This window comes from Arctopsyche grandis, chromosome 9 (assembly GCF_051622035.1).
Source record: "Arctopsyche grandis isolate Sample6627 chromosome 9, ASM5162203v2, whole genome shotgun sequence".
NCBI lineage: Eukaryota > Metazoa > Arthropoda > Insecta > Trichoptera > Hydropsychidae > Arctopsyche > Arctopsyche grandis.
The window spans coordinates 15,295,625-15,309,982 of record NC_135363.1 but is presented as its reverse complement, the minus strand read 5'-3'; the positions used below and the strand labels follow the sequence as shown (position 1 = coordinate 15,309,982).

Genomic DNA, 14,358 nt, shown 5'->3' with positions numbered 1-14,358 from the left:
AAACCCCAAATTTTTATACCTTGTCCACAGGGTAAACGGACTGCTAGTCATATGTGAACCAGTCACAGGACAACCAGTCGCTCTAGATCGATCACACATAATCACCCGTTGTACGGACGCCAGGAGCTCTCAATCGAGATGCCACCTGATGTCGTGATGTTGTTCAACGGTAAGCGTCGACGTGGTTTTCCCCCAATGGTGCCTGCCGATCGTCGTCTGTGGGATGGTCTCTGCTGATGGCTGCTCTGCTCTCTGTCTCCCTCTCTCGTACCGTGTGCGTATGTAAGCGCGATTTGTAAAGTAGGAAAAAGGGTGGGAGATTATATGTAATGAAAACAGGTCGTAAATCTGTATATGATCAACTGTATTTTAAGTTAAATGTACAGAGAGCAAGCAGGGGGGAAGGGGGGGGGAGTTCGTATACAATCGTAGCATATGTACTTGAGGTTATACACGCAGACTAGGCTTCCTCAATACACCCCGGACGAATACTGGAGCTGGTCTCCAAGTATCGTCAAACATCACCAGTCTCGAACTGGTGATTCGGGATCAAGGAAACGAGCCGCGAGTAATGTTTACGCGGCGATGGTTGGCGATAAAGTGTGCGCTGGCTGACCAGGGCGGACAGCACCAAAAACATTGGCCAGCTCGTGGGTCGTAAGGTCACGAAAGCCGACCATCAGACAATTGGTCTGAACACCCGTCACACTAAAACGAGAAAACTGGTCACACCCTAAAACTGATCACACCCGAAAATTAGTCACAAAAAAAACTGGTCACACCCAAAAATTCGACCAATTTTTAATTTTTGGGTGTGACCAGTTTTTCCGTGACCGATTTTCGGGTGTGACCAGTTTTCTCGTGACCAGTTTTAGTGTGACGGGTGATCACGTGTGACCGATCTAGAGCAACCGGTTGTCCTGTGACCGATTCACATTTGACTAGTAATCACCGAACCGTCCACAGTTTGTAGCACAGAAATGACATTTAAATTTTTAGTAGTGGCAATAGTGTACTAAACTGTCAGTGTCAGTTTCAGCAAAGAGTGGAGCCGCATGTCGGGGGGTGGCGTGGGCGGCGGGGTTGGAAGCGGGGGTGAACAAGTGTCTCTGCGTCGACGGCTACTTGGCCGCAATGCTGTGCGAGTGGGTTGCTCCCAGGAGATCGACCCCAACGAGGAGACACGGCCCCACCCCCTCACCGAAACGGTATTTCTGAGCAAAGGTGCTGCTGCTGAAGCGACCGAGCCGGACAATTCCAGCAATCGTCTCAGCAGCAGCTCCTCGGTTGTGTTGCCGACCGTTGCTCATGCATCCCTGCCGCCGCGCCCCCGTAGCATGCTCGACAGTCCGCAACGCGGCTCACCCCTCAATAAGCATGTCGATGCGCTTAGAAGGCACCACCAGCTCGGTATCACCAAAGCGCACAGCGATCCCAATTGTGACAAGCAGCCATTCACCACGGCCACCGTTCACAACAGGGACGATCGCATGTCCGTTAGCATATCGGAGATGCAACACATAGCTGACAAGCGAATCAATGGACACAGACCCTCTTCCGTTGCTAGCTTTGAAAACGGCTCGTATAGCCTTCATGACAGGTACCATTTTGTACTGAAACTTGATGACCTTTTTCTCAGCGTTGTATATGATGGAAACATTAATAATACATTTTTAATTTTCAACATATTTTCTGTGAGCTTTTTTAAAATAACACTTACTGATTATGATTGTTTCTTACCTCTACTTATTACAAACGAAAGGGTGTCGAAACGTGTAGTGACTCATCTACAATACAAGGGGTGAATCACTATACGCAAATAAATTGATCGATTATGTTTGATATGGGATTCACAAAATGAAGACTATATGTAATTCGGAAGATGTAATTTTTGCGTTTTCCAAATATAGGGATAAATGGTCGCCATAATCAATATTGCACAGTTACATTTTAGCTGCCTGATATGTTTAATATAAATATATTTCTTGACATATTTAGGGATTCCAGCAGAGATATTAAATCATGTTCTACACCGAGATCGGGAAGTACCGATAGTCTTGCAAGAAATTCACTTTTAGCTGCTAAAGTTTTAAGACTAATACCCACTCAAAAGGCTCGTGAAAGGTTCTTCTTCATTTTTATTTTATCACTGTTCATTTTTCTTAATCAATATATTATATTATTCTGGATTTTTTTTATTTCAGAAACTTTTTACATGGCCGCTTAGCGTCGAATTCATTGTTAGGAGCTGCCGAACTAGAAAAAGTATTTCCAAATCGGGAGGTGGAAATATTTGTCGGTACTTGGAATATGAATGGTCAAATGCCTCCTAGGTATATATATATTATATCATCACCATCATCATCTAAAGCCATTCGCATTCCACTGCTGGATGAAGACCTTTCCAACACGCTTCCATTCGTCTCTATTTTGCGCAACTCTCATCCATCTCACTCCACACATTTTCCTAATTTTGTCTAGCCATCTTCCCTACGGTCTTCCGTTTACCCTTTTGCATTCCCTCGGGTACCATTATAGTACTTATTTTTCTACCTTTCTAGCCAGATGCCCATTGCCATTTCAATCTCTTCAATCTATCCACTATATCCACAACCCTTGTCATACTTCTCACCTACGTATTCCGTTTCCTGTCTTTCCTCGTTATACCAAGTATACAACGTTCCACACATCTTTGAGTGCATTGGACTTTGTGTAGCAACTTGGCGTTCAATGTCCAAGTTTCACATCCATACGTCGTCACTGTCAAAACACATTGATTGAAGATTTTTTTCTTCAGGCAAAGTGGCATTTTTTATTTAAAAACCGCATTCATTCGTCCAAATGCACTCCATACTAATTTCATACGTTTCTTTATTTCTTCTTCTTTACTAATATATTATATAATTTTTTTCATTGTTCAATGTCGGCTGTAAAACAATCGAATTGATTTTAAAATTAAAAATGTATTCATAATTTCAGTGAGCTTAACGAGTTCCTGTTTCCAAGTGGTGTTAAACATGTGCCTGATATTTTAGCGATAGGAACTCAAGAATCGGTATCAGAGAAAACTGAATGGGATATATGTATACAGGAAGCTTTAGGACCATCCCACTTATTATTTCATTCGAGCAATTTAGGTATGAATATTATTTTTAATGAAATATTTAAGCAATGTCTTTTACATTTTGTATTTTTTATTTTTTACATATCACATTTCAGGTACTTTACATTTATCAATATTTTTGAGACGAGATCTTATCTGGTTTTGTTCTTTACCGGAAGAATCGAGCATATCTGTCAGACCTGGAACGGCGTTTCGCACTAAAGGGGCTGTCGCGATTTCATTTGCCCTTTTTGGAACCACATTTTTATTTGTCACTGCGCATTTAACAGCTCACCAAGAAAAAGTTAAAGAAAGAGTTCACGACATCAAAAGAATTATACGATCATTAGATCTCCCAAAAAATTTGCCAATGAAATACAAAAAGAGTAAAGGTAAACATATATTCTGTTGAAATTTATACACAGCGAAAATAACATCACAGTTTTTATCACATAATAAAACGATTTTATAGATGTGACTTGCAATTTTGATGTCGTCATATGGTGCGGTGATTTAAATTTTCGCTTGGCTGAAGATCGAGCTGCTGTGATGCACAGGCTTGCTAATGCATTTAACACTAGTCGAAGTTCTCCGACCGTTGAAACTACACCAGAATCTTCATCGTTACTACGAGCAGATCAACTGGCTGCTGTTTTAGCCGCAGAAACAATACTGAAGGGTTTCCAAGAAGCTCCGATTCGTTTTCCTCCAACGTACAAAGTCGGTTATCTTTATTTATCTGTGGATTATTTTCTTGCTCAATTTTATTTTATAATAATTTTAATGTTTTAGTACGATCCTGGTACTCAAAGATTCGACACTTCCAGCAAACAACGAGCGCCAGCATATACCGATCGTATTCTTTATAAAACAAAAAGTATTTCGACCACTTCATCTATACCCGGTAAATTTATAATTTTATAAGAATATCATTAATTTCGTTGTGATTAATTGAAATTTATGAAATGTTTTGTATAACAGGTTTGCGCCGAAGCAGTAGTATACAATCTTCAGAACCAGCATCTATAGTTAATTGTTTAGCATACGATTCTGTACCTTCAATTTGTTCTAGTGATCATAAACCTGTGTGGGCATTGTTCACAGCGTCGTTGAGACCTGGCACTGATATGTATGCAATTTACTATAAATATGATACATATGTATATTTTAATGTACTTGAGATATTATTTGACATTTTCAGAATTCCTTTAGCAGCAGGTCTTTTCAACAGAGAAGTGTATTTAGAGGGAATAAAACGAAGAGCAGCACTTTTAGACCATCCTCCTGGTACTTCGGTGGTGTGTAGTATTCAATAAAATTATGGGAAGATATTTGAAAATCTCTTGTTAAATAAAAATTGTTAATATTCTAGAGTGAAATTGAAAAGGTACACATGAACACTATATACGTTTTTAAAACTATCGTGGTATTTGGTACAAAAATTATTTTATCAATACATACTTAGACACTTCCGAAATGAAACTACTTTTGTAATTTTCTATTAATATGTAAGCAATTATAAAGTTATAAAAAATGCCTGTGTGCTTCCAAGAAGATGCTTATAATTGCTAATTTCAATTTAACAAGTTCATAGATATATGAATTTCTTGATTTATCGACAAATCATAATTAAATCAGTATATGAAATTTTCGAAATCAAAAATGGCTTAATCAATTAAAAAGTCAAGATGACATGCGAAAATGTTTTTTAATTGATTATAAGAGTATTTTTAATCATTCTCTTGATATATTTATGATTTTTAATTCTTATGTATTTTCATATATGTATATTGAAAAATTATTAGAAAGTGGAGTTAGTCATTTTCTTCTGAAAGACTCGAATATTTTGTGTTCATTCATTTGTACTAATTGTACGCAGTATACATTCCTATAATTGTATTTTTATAATGTACAACATCGTTTACTATTTTATTTATTTATTGTTTAATCTAAGTATCAATATATACCTAAACTTTTACATCTCAGAAGAGATGCTTTACATTCCAATTATACAAATTATATTACTCATTTTATTCATACATATATTTTTTTATAAAATATTTATTATTTTTCTCAATCCAAAGATTTTTTTATAAGATATAATTTTATGAAAAAAAAAAACAGTATTATAGATCTGTTTAATTATGTCCATTTTTAAATATGGATAAATTAATGTTTGTAGTATGTAGTTAGAAATCAGTACGTCCATATTACATATATACCATTGGTGATACTAGTGCCTCTTGGGTAATAACAGAGTTAAACTCTTTCTGCAACATAATGAGTATTTTATTTTACAATATGATTTAAAGTTTATTTATTATATGTATTATTTACGTATGTGTCATTAATTATTCATTTTACATATTACTTTTTTATTTTATAATTTTTCATACCATTTTATTATTTATATAGAATTTCAATATATTATCATTTCTTTTATCATAGTTTATCCAAAAATTTAGTCAGTAGATGTGATTTTATTATGTATAGTGAAAAGTTTCTGTATTCTCAAATATTTTCCGATCTGATAATTGCTACTAAAGTGTTATTAGACTTTTATTTTTCTTAACATGGTAAAATTAACTTTTCACATTTGATCTAGTCAATGCAAATGATTCTAGTTGATATAAGTCAGCTGAGCCTTCTTCTGATTAGCTTGTATCTATCTGTGATTGATAATGTGTTGAAAGTGATAATTTTAAGTGTAATGTGATTCTAAAATCATCCCTGTATTACTTATAGCAATACGATTTTTAACATGTTTTAAAATTTAAGGTTATTAATGTTACAAATTTTCAAAATTCATTATAATTAATTTTGCTATGCTTAGACAATCTACCGTGTATCCAAATTAAATTCTTACAATAGTAAATGAACGCCTTGTTTACAAAACAATGCAAAACTAAAGATTAATTAAAATTGTAAGAAAAAGAAGTATTATATTATATATGTATATTTATTTTAATGTTGTGGTTGAATTCCACAAACAAAATAGTCAATTGATCTGTGCAAATTTTAATTATAACTTAAGTTAAATAAACAGGACTATCAAATAGAATAACATAATAGCACAAATTTAATATAAAAATAATAAAAAAACTACATATAAACTATAACGATCAATTTACATGAGAAATTATTTCTTTATGTTTTAATTTTATAGCTAATTTTTAATGTCATTCTTCAATAAGATTTTGTGATTAACATAAAACATTCTGATTTGTGTGTCCATTTTTGTATCATTGATTCGTAATTAATTGCACAACCATAGGTTTTAAGACTAAACACAACGTAATTGTAAATCTAGTCATTTATTTTCAGTGCTATATATATAGTAGATAGTATCCGTATATGTATTCTATTGAACTAAACTTGTTCAGTATTTTGCAAATGGTTGTGTTTATTATCGTATAAGCATACTTTGTTTATAATCCAAATGTTCGTTTTATCTAGAACCAACATCGGCCATTTAAGCAAATTGTGAACTTTGGAGTTTTGGAGTTGTCGCCTCTAAGAAAGGCTTTGTTACCAACAAAATGACTATGTTTCTTCAAAACAAAGTGCTATTTATTATAATTGCTTTTACTCGAATGGCCAGTATTGATGTTGAATTTGTTAGTGTGATGTTTGTATTGTTATAATTTCATACGCACGTTAAATGTTTGAGTTGATTTTGTCGCACCATTTTATGTCAGTGTATTTGTTTATTCGTCAAAGTCTAAAGCAATAAAAACACGTTTGCAACTTTTCTCTTTATGTTTTTTGTAATATAATTTTATTGTAACACAGCACCGTTGACATTTCTATATTGCCACTCGGCAGCTCCCCAGCCGTCGACACCATTAACCGTAAACCTGGCCAATCTCTCTACTATACGGCACTCTTGCTCTTGGCCTATGTAAAATGTTGGCGAATCTGTGACATTTACTTGCACAGTGTAGATTGCTCCACCTATAAATATTAGTTTTGTTAGCAAAATTTAATTGTAATCAACGAAATACAGCATGGTACATACCGGCTTCAAATTGAAATGCGTAATCAAGTGGAGGCCGTGAATTTTCTCCATGTTGATAAAGTTCGAGATTGCAATAGCTTATTGGATAGATTTGGCTAGAATTGCTTTTACACATAAATCCCACAGTTAAACTAAAACAATTTGAATATTTAAAAAAATAAAAACAATTGCCGATCGTTTGTTTATTTTGAAAATTTGGACCATTATGTATTGCGGTACAAAAATTCAATGAAGTCAATACAAATGAAATAACAATGATTAGCATTATAATTCTTTTTAAATAATGATGCAAATAAAAATATATTTACTTTGAGAAACAAATAGGCATGCAAATCTTTCCAACGGTGATATGATCGCCATTAGCTAGTGTTACGAAATGTAGTCCATATCGATGAAAATTCTTCCAATCTCTATATTTTCCTTAAAATGTTAATGAACAAATATTATATATAATTTTTTCTGTAAACATTTACAGTGAATATAATACATATATAATTACACTGTTCGACAAATGACGACTTATAAAATGTTTCAGAGACGGGATATGACTTTTCTTATAGATCTATGCCCAGTGAACACGAATCTGGTAATAAAAAGTGTTGATTGGCTCGAGATTCGGAGATATATGTGTTTTTTAAATCGCGCGATTTTTCTATAACTTGGTGTTGTTCGGTCGATTTCTCAAAATCTGTTAATTTTCTGTTCAAAATGAATATTGGAATCTACAGTCGGGTATTTTATCTTTCATTTGTAGTACTTTTCAACTTTCAAATCTCTCTAAGTAGTCGTCCAATTCAAATCAAAAGTCAAAATTACGTATTTTCACTTGGGATTTTTTCCCACTGTTAATACTATATTATATTGAGTATTTTCTATTGAAACATGTTTATTGGGATAGTGTTCTGGCCACACTATTTTTTCATTTCGTTTAAAAGGGTTAATTGGATGTGTGGTGAATTTTAAACCGGTAAAATTGTGAGGAAAAATTTCGTATTAGTAGAGCACAAATTTGTGTTGTGTGCGCTGCATCATTGTACGCTGTATGTGCGTCATTGTATACAACGATATAGTGGTCACAAACTTTTTTCAATGTGTTTTTAAATAATTTTGTAATGAAATAATTAGAAGGATTTGAATTCAATAATACATTTATTTAATACGAATATGTATAACGTAAAAATAAGTATCAGTACATTTTAAGCACCCGAAATATAATCAGACATGGAAAATAAAAACAAAAATCAAAATGAAATTAAATATGAAGATAATGAACATTTCAAAGATAAATAATTGTGAAAAAATAAAAATATATCTATATGAAAATAAAATATTATGTTATATATGTATGTTCTGATATTGAAATATCAGAACATATATAGGAATAAAAACAAATATTTAATTTTTTTTAAAGTACTTTGTACCTACTTAAAAAATATAATGCTTTCGAAACAAAAATATTTTTTAGATTTTTGTTTTTATTTTCCATGTTTATTTTTATTTTTATTCGGGTGCTTAAAATGTACTGATACTTATTTTTACGCTATACATATTCGTATTCAATAAATATATTATTAAATTCAAATCCTTCTTATTATTTCATTACAAAATTATTTAAAAACACATTGAAAAAAGTTTGTGACCACTATATCGTTGTATACAATGACGCACATACAGCGTACAATGATGCAGCGCACACAACACAAATTTGTCCTCTACAAATACGAAATTTTTCCTCACAATTTTACCGGTTTAAAATTCACCACACATCCAATTAACCCTTTTAAACGAAATCAAAAAATAGTGTGGCCAGAGCACTATCCTAATAAACATGTTTCAATAGAAAATACTCAATATAATATAGTATTAACAGTGGGAAAAACTCCCAAGTGAAAATACGTAATTTTGACTTTTGATTTGAATTGGACGACTACTTAGAGAGATTTGAAAGTTGAAAAGTACTACAAATGAAAGATAAAATACCCGACTGTAGATTACAATATTCATTTTGAACAGAAAATTAACAGATTTTGAGAAATCGACCGAACAACACCAAGATATAGAAAAATCGCGCGATTTAAAAAACACATATCTCCGAATCTCGAGCCAATCAACACTTTTTATTACCAGATTCGTGTTCACTGGGCATAGATCTATAAGAAAAGTCATATCTCGTCTCTGAAATATTTTTCGTGTCGAACAGTGTTATTGCATACCATAAGTATGGTCTCGAACACTATCGACATGTATATCGTGTTCTGTTCCATTGATTGTTACATGACCTTTAATTGTTCCATATTGTTCATAATGAGTTTGGTGTACTCTATAAAACGAAACGAAACATATATCGAAATATATTATGCTTATTTGATTTTCTAAGATAAATTTTACTTGTTTAGAGTTTGAAAATATTCTTGACTCCACAATTCTCTTGCAATATCACGCGCCATGCTAGACGGAGACATGTCAGTGTCGTAATTGAAGTGATTCCATTCAGTGCGATTCCAATTTGCATCCAATTTTACTTCAACACTCTTTGTTAGATCATTAGACAATCTTAAAAATAAAAATTATAACTATACATATATCAAAATTGTAGGATGATTATTCTATCTGTTAAATTTACTTCATAATTCCTTCGTATCGAATCCTCCAAGTCTCCATAGGTTTTATCATATCGATTTTTAATCCTGCAACGTGATAGTATTTTTCTTCATCAGCCGTTTGCACTAGTGTGGTGTCGGGTAAATCTGGCGAAAGCAACAATTCACCTCCGGCTATCTAGGCAGTTTTGTTTAATTAATTAAAAGGTTCGACACGTGATAACAAGCACGAAATAAAAGGAAGCAATCATTACTTGCAAGTACATGAAAGCATTGCAAATTTTATTGGGTCGTCGGGCAACTCCACAAATTAAAGCGGATCCTGCATTCGAAGTGCCGTTGAAATATACAGCATCGATAGCCTATTAGTGTTGTAGTTAAGTTTATAAACATCAAATTTAATAAATAATTAAAAATAATAATAGTGCAACCATACCAAGGGATGATTCTGTAACGGCTTCGGACCTTCCAAATCATGATCAGTTTTTGTTTGTAATTTTTCATTTAATCTTTTCTGCTTTGATCGAGAAATTATCTATGAAAATTTTAATCAACAATATTATGATTAATATATTTTTATATTTCGAATGTTTGATTGTAGTACATACCTGTTTGAACTTTAAAATTGTTAGCATGAAGGCATATTTTAAATAAAAAAACGTATTTTCCTGTTGATATATGCCTAAGATAGGAGGTTTCCGGAGTTTGTTGAAGTGCCTGATTGCAAAGGCGAGGAAGATGATCAATATTACAGCATACATTTCGAGAGCACAATCTCTACAACAACGTGGTTGACACGCAGTGCCACTTAAATTTATTGTTGAAAATTATCTTATCATAAGCTGAGTATCGGGTAGACTACTTGTTTGAAAAAATTGATTTATCAAAGTGTCGAAATCAGCGTAGTTATTATATTTGTAACTGAGATTAGGTATGACGTTTGTTTTCGTTTTGGTTGCAATAAATTTGGAAAAAAATGTTATGTATGTGAAATTAAGGCACCTTCAGGTTTTCTAGTGGACATTTTGAATTTTGTTTTCTTACTTTTTAGTCAATTTGACTTTAATAAAATGTTGAATGAAAGATGAGTTGATTTACACCATTTGGTGCAATCAGTTGGTCAATTTTTTTCTAATCCATTTACTAGTGCAGCCAGTCACCGGCAATCTTATTATCTTCTAGTCATTCCGAGCGATGAGGGAATTATAATAAGTTCATTACGTTAATGATAAAATTAGGACTTCTCAATAAAAATTACACAAATTTCGATTAGTTAAATTTATTTTTTGGACAGAAAATATAACAGAAAGAATTACATAATATAAAAAAAATTAAAACTTATTTCCATTTTATTTTATTAGTTTTGTATTAAAAATACAAATTATAGTTTTTTTTCAAAATGCATTAAAAAGATAATTATTCAGCAACTTTTTCTTCCTCGGCATCATTCAATCGTTTGTGTATGCATTCTTCTTTATTGATCAAATGTGTGGTTTTGTTGATGAGATCCATGAGATCAATTAGGTTAGTAGACCAAGAGTTCAAACAATTGGATACATCGGAGTTTTGACTAAAAATAAAAAAAAACAAAATTAAAATATAATAAAAAATCCTAACCAAAACAACTATTCTAATTATATACATAAATGTGTATTACCTAAAGTGTACTATTCCAGCGGGTCGATCAGTTTTTGCTTTAACTGTTCCGGCGACCACTAGCTTACATAAAAATTCTTCAGCTTCAGCTAAACCTAATCCCAACAGTTTACTCAAGTGGCTTAATCTGACACGAGTGTAGTACATTGAAATAATACGAATGTTCTGAAAAATCAAAATATTATGTAGAACAAAACTAGAATTTGTAAATTTTTATATGCAATTGTAGAAAGTGGCATTACATGTTCGACAACTCTGTTTCTCAAATCAGTCCATCGCTTTTCGCCATCTTCGGTAGCTGGGTCAAAAACTGAGGTTGCTCTTAAAGTTTCCATATACAGGGAACACAAACCGTCCCATCTTATCAATTCAGGATTGATGAACATCTTTAAAAGCTCCCTAAAATTTGATACATATACTTACAATATAAAATAATAGTTCAATTAGTCGTATTGCAACATAAATATATTTTTAAATTACTTGTAAACAGGCAACTGTTCAAGTTGTTTATCAGCGACTATTCGGTGAGTAAGATCTGCTTGTTCGTTATCATACGGGGATAGCAATAAATACAAAACCGCCATGATTAATGAATCAGTACCACCGCATGCTCCTAAAGCACGATAATGCCGGCAGACAGATAAATATGAAGAGCTTTGTTCATCGACTGCGATCATAAGACGGTAGAACTTTTCTTTCAAAACCTTAAATACAAAATTAATATTAATTTTAAATTGTGGAACTGTATTTTGTGGTTAGTTGTGATTAACAACTGACTTCGGTATTCTCTTCTTCGAAAAACTTTGTGCTGATTTTTTTGGAAATGATTTGAGTACGAATATAATCCTTGATTTCTAGACACAGTCGCATTTGTTCTAGGATCAATTCAACTTTTTCTCTTTTCTCTAAAGAGCCATATGTCTCCACTTGCAACTCCTGAATAATTTTGGCCGCCTCGGTGACGTCGCCTTCATCTTCTTTAATTTTAGCCAACTTGTGCGTCAAGCGAGCCCTTTCTACCTCTACATATATCTTGCCTTCGGTCACGTTTCGAAGTGTTTCGATGAGCTTGATTTTAGTTTCCTTATTAGGAGTTTGATCGACATATAAACAGCATTCTTGAACCATTTTAACGACGGCTTGTTTCAGTTGAGATCTGAAAAAAATAATTCGCATTCAATGAAATTATTACTACAATTCTAATAACTATTGTGGGTACTTCGACATTTTATATTTATATTTAATACCTGCGTTTGGCTAATAGAGCAATGTGATCATTGAGAGAAACCCAGTCTTTAGCCTCAAAACAAATTTGCACAATCGCAACTAGGACTCTAGATGTAGAAACCATATCAGCACCCTTATATAAATGATATTATAAAATCAACAATCAATTAAATAACTCAATGAGATATTCACGTGTGTATAGTATATGCATACCGTTCGAGTTTGCTTTTCTAGAGCTAAGAGTTGATCGAGAGCATCGTGAACTTTGCCTTTGGTGGCTAATTCTTTGCATGATGGTATTTTTTCATCGCAAGTACTGCTATAATCGATCTGAAAATAAAATTATGATGTTTATATCCTGAATAGTATTGATTACTAAGCATGATATAGAATAAAAATAAAACAAGTACCTCCATTTTGATGATTCGCCCACTCGCATCTAGTTCTCCCATATCGCCTTTCATTGTCATAATTATCTGAAATAAATATATTGAATTGTACAATAGTTATTTATCATACATGATCAAAAGATGGGCCGAGTACTAGTTGATTACTATGCATAAAATTGTTTAGTTTTAAAATGAATCATCAAATTTTTAGAAACATAAAAGTTAAACAATATAAACTAAAAACCGACAAATTTTATTAAAGACGACGTCTTTAACAGTGACGTGAAGTATTTTAAGGTTAAGTATAGGTTAGTTTAAAAAAATTTGAAAAATTAAGCAACTAGTCAAAATTTCAGAAAAATACGGTGACATTTATCAATGGGGGTTGAATTAGAGTAGAGGGATGAAGAAATTCGTTCAGAGGCGGTTGTAGGGTTAGAATGACAATTGCAACTGAAGAATGAAATGAATAAACTATGATATTCAATGTAGTTAAACTTCTCGATTTATACTTGTGGTTGCAAGGGTTGAAGTCGAAGAAGACCAGGAAATTTGCAGAGAACTTCCACTTGCACTGGCAGCCGCTGACAACAAGCGGGTCACTCACTAGTCTCAATTGCACATATTCCGACCATTGTGCGCATTCATGACTATGGTAAAAACTGACGCAAAAATTTCCCTTTCAATATCATAAAACCGCTTTTAATCGTCAAAAGTACGATAAAACATTAGATTAAATAAAAATAATTCTTGAAATTAAAATGAAAAATGAAAAATTATTGTGTCTGAGCTCGTTTCACAAAATAATTGTATTTTAAATTACTCGAATAAATCTGGATTTATTATCGTTCAAATTGTACAATCCATTTGAATAAATGTGCACTTATATTTTGTAATTTCATAAAACGAAAGCTGTTTTATTTTGTAATTATTAATATGTGTAGATTCGCGAGCACACCCAGAATTTTAATTTTTGAATGGTCATTAAAATTATTTCTATTAAGCAGTAATGTCTAGCTTTAAGTTTTAAATGATTTATTTCATTTTATTATATTTATTCAAACCAAAAATAAATTATTAATAACTGCGTAGGTGGACTGTTTACTTCAATGCCATGTGTTTTTAATGCACAATTAGGCTTTTCTCGTGTAAAAATTTACGTTCGCTAGATAAACAATGCAAAAAATTCGTTTAATTGATTTATTGAATTTTAATATCGTTTACAAAATTACCCGAATGAAATTTGCTTCAGCACACTATTTGTTAGTTACTTGGATTTTAAAATTAAAAATAATAATTTAAAAATATTACTGAATGAATAAGGCAACGTCCCAAGGGTGGCAAATTATATATGATTATTGTTTT

At 32.5% G+C, this 14,358-nt stretch overlaps 3 protein-coding genes across 3 annotated transcripts; 1 reads left to right on the top strand and 2 right to left on the bottom strand.

Annotated features, from left to right (window-relative positions):
• Positions 1–1,031: 1,031 nt before the first annotated feature.
• On the top strand, positions 1,032–6,853 carry INPP5E (Inositol-3-phosphate synthase). Its single transcript, XM_077438594.1, has 9 exons — positions 1,032–1,600; positions 1,999–2,124; positions 2,205–2,333; positions 2,980–3,137; positions 3,220–3,495; positions 3,576–3,823; positions 3,896–4,007; positions 4,085–4,232; positions 4,305–6,853. The coding sequence occupies exons 1-9, from the start codon at positions 1,056–1,058 to the stop codon at positions 4,417–4,419; spliced, it is 1,857 nt and encodes a 618-aa protein (XP_077294720.1). The 5' UTR covers positions 1,032–1,055; the 3' UTR covers positions 4,420–6,853.
• Positions 6,763–10,518, bottom strand: LOC143917176 (uncharacterized). Its single transcript, XM_077438596.1, has 9 exons — positions 10,330–10,518; positions 10,158–10,256; positions 9,976–10,083; positions 9,745–9,899; positions 9,510–9,674; positions 9,335–9,441; positions 7,430–7,541; positions 7,122–7,252; positions 6,763–7,057 (listed from the first exon to the last, which is right to left on the bottom strand). The coding sequence occupies exons 1-9, from the start codon at positions 10,480–10,482 to the stop codon at positions 6,882–6,884; spliced, it is 1,206 nt and encodes a 401-aa protein (XP_077294722.1). The 5' UTR covers positions 10,483–10,518; the 3' UTR covers positions 6,763–6,881.
• A 472-nt stretch (positions 10,519–10,990) lies between these two features.
• Rpn5 (regulatory particle non-ATPase 5) lies at positions 10,991–13,647 on the bottom strand. Its single transcript, XM_077438595.1, has 9 exons — positions 13,506–13,647; positions 13,015–13,080; positions 12,818–12,934; positions 12,625–12,737; positions 12,155–12,533; positions 11,858–12,081; positions 11,620–11,776; positions 11,379–11,542; positions 10,991–11,291 (listed from the first exon to the last, which is right to left on the bottom strand). The coding sequence occupies exons 2-9, from the start codon at positions 13,072–13,074 to the stop codon at positions 11,138–11,140; spliced, it is 1,368 nt and encodes a 455-aa protein (XP_077294721.1). The 5' UTR covers positions 13,075–13,080; positions 13,506–13,647; the 3' UTR covers positions 10,991–11,137.
• Between the last annotated feature and the right edge of the window lie 711 nt (positions 13,648–14,358).